At 41.9% G+C, this 6648-nt stretch overlaps 1 protein-coding gene across 2 annotated transcripts in view; it reads left to right on the top strand.

The window, feature by feature from the left end:
* The first annotated feature begins 1669 nt into the window (after positions 1-1669).
* Positions 1670-6648, top strand: part of vldlr (very low density lipoprotein receptor) — a 41160-nt gene continuing 36181 nt past the window's right edge. For both annotated transcript variants that reach the window (XM_004910790.4, XM_002934177.5), the window contains exon 1: positions 1670-2815. In XM_004910790.4, coding sequence (XP_004910847.1) covers positions 2740-2815 — 76 coding nt within the window. In that variant the 5' untranslated portion in view covers positions 1670-2739. The remainder of the gene's footprint in view (positions 2816-6648) is intronic.

Raw genomic sequence — 6648 nt, 5'->3', positions numbered from 1 at the left:
GTGTATAAAACCATGGGAGTCCAACCAACTGCAATAAGCTTAACTACAAATATTTGTAACATCCACAGGAATATTAAGTTTGACTGCTGAAATCAACTATTCTATCAGAAGTAAGTAGTGAATAGGAGTTACTAGTCAATAACAACTTTAAAACAGATACTTTCTTCACTATGAGCTGCACAAAAATTGAATGCAGCAAAACCAATCATAACAATTTCCCTTCACAATCAATTTTTATAGCCCATTGTTTACATAGTGATAACATGTTTACTTACTCTGTTCTCTACTACAAATGTAATTTATGTTTCAAAACATACTGAGAACACATGGTGCCTAATGTTTAGAAGTGGACAGAAATAAAAGAGCATTTAAAGTCACTTAATGCTAATTTAAGGAGCATCCATATCCAAGGTCTGGCTGCTCCCTGCACCTCATGCTGGATATAAAATCTGGCTCCATGCTGCCAGGTGCAGAACGCAGCATTGGCGGGCACTAGGCAGCCCTGTACTTACTGGTTTCCTTAGCGCAGGCACTAATACAGGGCTAACACAGGACATTTGGAAATTTTCCTGTGCACAGGGCTAAAAGTGCAAAAAATATGGTGGATGGTGCCTGTATTTTTGCACCCTGCCCTTGTAATAACACATAGAGAAATCCTCCCAACATGCAGTTGTGAGGGACAGCTTACATACAAATTGAGGTGTAGAGGCTAAAGTGAGCTTCTTCTTCCAAATTAAAAAAACATATATAAGTACAGACTTCTTGACTTCTTACAAGTTATCAAACCACACCACTGAACAAACTATGACACATTTTTGGAAGCATGTAATTCTGTATTTCCTCCAAATCACCCATGTCATTGTTATATAATTTTGTTTCAAGGATTTTGTTTATGGAATTACAACAAAACAACAAAAGAAATGCAACAATATCAAAGTATGCATATCAACCCCAATTAGTACCTTCAGGGCAGTGTGTACACCAAGACAGCACATCACCATAAATAATCATGCCTAGTGCATATTTGAGTATATTAATAGAAGGCGTGGTTGTTGCATTTGGTCAGGAGGGTCCGCCTAACAGATTTATTAGGTAAGATAATATCATGTTAATTATTAACCTTGCACACTCCCAACAGCAAATTACAGGTATCAGAGTCCTACACGTTCCACTTGTAAGTACAGACAGCGGCTGACTGGATTATACAAGTTTACAATCACAGTCACGATTAACACAACAATCTGACTGTACCCATTACTTGGGGGCACATTTACTAATCCACGAATCCGAATCCCGAATGGGAAAAAATTGGATTGGAAACGAAAATTTTGCGACTTTTTTGTTGCGATTTTTTTGTATTTTGTGAGATTTTTTTCGTCGCCGTCATGACTTTATCGTATTTTGCGTGACTTTTTCGTCGTCGTCACTATTTTTCCGTATTGAGCAATTGTAAATGGCGGAAAAACCAATCCGATTTTTTTGCGATGGCGCCGAAAAAGTCATGGAAAATATACGATAAAGTTGTAATGGCAACGAAAAAGTTGCGGAAATTACCGAAAAAAACGCGACGGTGACGAAAAAGTCGCAAAAATACCGATCATTACGAAAAAAACGCATTCGGGCGCTTTTGGACATTCGTGGATTAGTAAATGTGCCCCTTGGTGTTCAGGTTAGAGCAGCGGTTCCTAAACTTTGGGGCTGAAACTTAATCCAGTTAAAGTGGTGGAAGGGGTAAACACTTGTAATATGAGCCAAAGGTGCCTACAAACTCTGGTTCTGAGCTCTGGACTGAGCACTATAACAACATGAAAAGCTTTGCACTTTATAAATGAAAGCCAGGCTTAAAAAGAATTCTGGAAAAAAACAGCCTTATCTGAAATGAATTGAGCAGGTAAAACCCAGCCATAGGCCAACTACTTGCACTGCCCCCATCCTCACGCCCTGAGCAGCCATTCCATTAGTACAGACAGCCTGCCAATGAGAAGTGCCATGTAGTGCTGCGCGCTGACAGCTCTCCCCGTCCTATTGTAGTGCAACAGTGACAGCTTGTACTCCAGTCCTCCACACACTGACAAGTCTCCTTGGCGGGTAGTACTAGAAATACTGCCAGCTGCTAGTGCCTGTAGGTAGAGAGCGGGGTACAGACACTGTACAGACAGAATCGCAGTGTTCTACACGACACAGTAGCGGCAGCAAGACGCATACACACACTCCTCTGCTCTCCCATGCGTTAAAGAGCGTCGCATATCCAGCCATGAATTCCCGCCACATGCCCGCCCGGTGTATGACATAACATGCACACTGACGGCCGTCCCTATAGGCAGCGAGCGGGCTGCAGAATTTTCCGGATCTGGCTCTCGGCGCCTGGATCCCAAAGCCCAGTCCGGCCCGTAGCTACACGCCTGAGCTCAGGGGCGCCGCCTGCCGCCGCCGCTCCACATCTTCATCCAGCCGCTGCCGCTGCTATAAAGGGAAGCGTCTGTGGAATCGCCTGTAACTGCACGTCTCTCCCTCGCCACCGGACCTGCCTCCTCCACCCCCCTCCTGCCAGGGATTGTGCATGCCATCCAAACACCACCTCCACCCCGGCTTCTCGCAGGAACGCTGTGGATTTTCTTTAAAGGGAGCCGGCAAGGTGTGCTGTACAACGTAGGGAGAAGCCGAGCAGCCTCGGTTCCTGTGTGTATTATTCCCTCCGATAGGATCTCAGGAGGGTTGGGTGCTGCAGGGTGCAGCGAGATGAGCCGCTCCTGGAGGGGGGTTGTCCTGCTCTTGCTGCTCTGCTGTCTGCACCCGGATCTCGGCTTGGTTCATGGTGAGTGGCGTGTGGGTGCCATATGCCTGCTGCTTCCCTCACTTTTATTTCCTCGCACCCCTCACACTGAGGTGCCGCTATCATTGCTGCAGATTACCGGTAAGGAAACTTGAAGCCGGTATGTGCTCAAACGTATGGGGGCAATGGATACCAAGTGGGGCATATTCTCCTTGGCCAGATGTCGCCTAATAAATCATCTGTTGGGCAACTTGGCGTGAGATGACTGGGCTTCCATTACCCTTGCCTTATCCGACTGATTATAGTGCTTTATTCTATCTCCCTTTTGTCACAAATAAGTGTCGCTACTGTGGGCTTTCACTGTATATCTACGTCTGAATTTCTGCTCCAGTCTCTAAAGGGTTAACCAGCAGCGGTATTTAAAGGGCAGTGGGGGCTGAGTCCTTGCTGGTGGTACTATAATAATACAAATCCGACTCTGGGGCTTGCCTTGCTACTTGCTGAGCACTTGTGCCTATTCCTTTGTCAGCAGCAGCCTCACATAGAATAACATGATTGCCCCAGCAGGCTGCAATGTCATGTATACATGGAGAATTGTATGAGTGTGTGGGTGCTACTATTTCTGTCGCACAGCTTGCACATGTGCTGGAAAGTTAAGGGGGGTTAGTAATGTCAACCTCTAGTGAGTGTTCTCTTAAGGTTGGAATACCTCTCCCTTTTTGTCAGTGAGAGTCATATTCTTGACCTTTAGTAAGTGGAATTGGCACAAGAGATACTGTGAGTCTTCCTGAATGGATTTTGAGTAACCCTCCATGTTTAATGGTGAAGTTCTGTGTATTAACAAAAAGTGGTGTTTATGCTACTGTTCAGCACTTAATTAAATACACTAGACCTATTGGTCCCAACCTAGGCTTATGTCCTATTTGGTAGCCAAACTACAAAGGCAGCATGTAAATCTTTTGTGAGAAGTGGTGTCTTAAATAATTCTTTGGAAGAGTCTGACACAACCTGATACGTTCCAGAATAACCAATGGGAAAGATAGTATGTTCCCAGTATGTAGCAATTTTTGCTTTTGCCATTTTCCCCCCTCTAGTGTCAAAACTAGAATGCCTAAAGCATTTAGAAACCCAATACTCCAGAATTTTGGCTTGTGCAGTCAGTGTCAGGTGATAGGTTAAACCAGGGGTCCCCAACCTTTCTGACTTGTGAGCCACAGTCAAATGTAAAAAGAGTTGGAAAGCAACACCAGCACCATAAAAGTTCATGGAGGTGCCAAATAAGGGCTGTGATTGGCTATTAGGCAGCCTCTATGCACACTATCCGCTTACAGGGGGCTTTATTTGGTAGGAAATCTTGTTTTTATTCAACCAAAACTTGCCCCCAAGTCAGGAATTCAAAAATAACTCCCTGGTTTCGGGGCACTGAGAGCAACATCCAAGGGGTTGGGGAGCGACATGTTGCTCACGAGCTACTGGTTGGGGATCACTGGGTTAAACCAAGCACATCTCTTAATCTACAGCAATTAGGTGGCCTGGAAAGTGTAAACTAGTTTACCATCAGCTTTACTTTCTACTGCCCAGAATCTAAAGTGTAGAACAAGTGATCCTTATCCTGCAAGGACATTTTTCCTTTGGACAATTAGGAGCAGGTGCCACTTAGATTATTGGCTTTTCAACTCTATAGATTAATTGCTAACAAGCTTATTTAACGAGTAGGACTTTTCTGGTTAAGAGTGAGCACCTTTTACTAGTTTACTAACATCAAAGCACCACACTCCCTGTTCTATATGCTGTTGAGGCCTAAAATCAGTTGACTCATGTAAATAAATAGTGTTGAATCTGTGCTTTATACCAACGACTGTATTTTAGTAAGGCAGAAATGAGTTGTACCTTTAAGTGCAGCAGCTGCTGTGCAGAGAGCTCAACATTGTGTGTAAGTAAAAGACAAACATAAAGTTACTAATGACTTTGCATAGGAAAGGTCACTTTCCACTAAACTTCATTAGTTCAGACTGCCTGCCATCTGGGTTTCCTGACACGCATGCTCCTATCTTATGGAAAAGGCTCCTAGCAGAGGTTTTTCTGGCAGCCTTTCAGTTTAACCCTATTGAAGCTGTAATGTGTTATCTTTGAATTGCCCGCTTATATTTTGTACAGAAGGAGATTTGTGTCTAAATGTTTATGGAAAATATACTCCATATAAAGGTTCGTTGTTGCTTTCTACATTTCTAGTAAAACATGTACTAGCTTATGCTGAAACAACTTATTTGTCTTAACGAGGGCGAATTACCATACTGCTTGCAATGAGCAACAAAAAACATATTCATAGACTACTGTGAAAACTGCCCAAATTATCCTGAATGCAGTGTAAAGTGGATTTTTTGGTTCTTAACGTTGAACAATAAATCTCTAAATTTGGATTTATTGTGTCCATACACTTGCTGAAACTGCCATTATTTGACAAAGTGGTCTGTTCTTTTCCAGACTGGCTATTTTGCATTGGAATGGGATTGATTTACTTGATTGGTCCATGTGATCCATAATGTGAATGGCTCTTAAAGGGATACTGAGGTTCCTTCTCCTTTCTGGATCTGCCAGCACCTAATCTATAAGTGACCTATTGTATTTAGGAGATATCTGCTGTCCAGCAGGTATTGGAAAGGGTGATCTGTTGCCAAGGTGTCCATACATGGTCTTACTGCCTAGCCAGGAGTGGAGAATTGGTTTGTTTTTATGCAGTAGTTGCTGTTCAGTGTGTTTTACTTCTCTCATAGACCAAAGTACACGTGGTGAAATATATCATGTGACTGAAAACTAAAATGTATCTTCAGAATACATAGTTGTACAGTTCTATTTGTCTACAGCATGCACTCTGGTTGGCAACCATTTGCCACTGATACTTTAGTGCACTTTTACTCCCTTGGGCATAGGCTTGTTTTTTGTATTTGTTTTTTTTCTTCCTGTCAAAATTAACATACAGTTTTGATAAGTAGCCAAAGCTCTTTCTACAAGACAGAAATACACCTGCTGCTTATTTTAATCTTCTTCATATGATGATGTGTAATGTAGTGTGACTCATTGTATGTACTCAAAGGGCCTTCACTGATCTCATGCAAGTTACTTACTTAATTATACTTCCTAATAGTAACAAATGTAATGTCCTCTGCCACCGTAAACTTCTGTATAACTTTAACTTGTGCTAGCACATGGGTCAAAGTGGTTATGAATACGAGCAGTGCAGTACAAAATGTTTGTGCCCAAATATACAAGAAATACAAAATAAGAATAGTTTTTATTGCCCTGAAATGACCTTTGATAAAAGTGGGCAATTATAGCCCAAACTGAAATGCTTTTACCACCTCACAAGTAAGTATATACCATGTGCCTCTATATGTGGAGGCAAGTCGTGAATTGCCATTCCTTTGCCCTCAGTGGATCTTTATATAAGCAGAATTGTATTCACACATTAGCCATTTAAAACCGTGTAATCATAAGTTAAATTAACCATGATGGGATTGATGTTGCACATACTAAAAGTATTTTAAGGGCTGTGGTGCATGTAGAAAATTGTTTTGCTATGGACTGAAAGATGGGGGGGACTTTTGTAAGGTTCCATTAGTGGTCTAATAGCCTCAATTGTCTACAGTAAAATTAGTGTTTATTTGCTAGTGTACCTTCTATATAAAGCAGGCCTCTGCCTTTCTTTTAGGATAGAAGTTACATTGCTTAGTGTGGGCACACAGCATACCATATCCATATAAAATATATATAATTTATATATAGTGTGTGTGTGTGTGTATATATGTATGTATATATGTGTGTATAATATGTATATGTGTCCAATCAATGAGGTATGCAATTCTATTTTTAGTTAA

The sequence above is a fragment of the Xenopus tropicalis genome, chromosome 1 (genome assembly GCF_000004195.4).
Source record: "Xenopus tropicalis strain Nigerian chromosome 1, UCB_Xtro_10.0, whole genome shotgun sequence".
Lineage (NCBI taxonomy): Eukaryota > Metazoa > Chordata > Amphibia > Anura > Pipidae > Xenopus > Xenopus tropicalis.
The sequence above is the reverse complement of the archived record's forward strand: the minus strand, read 5'-3'. Positions and strand labels throughout refer to the sequence as shown.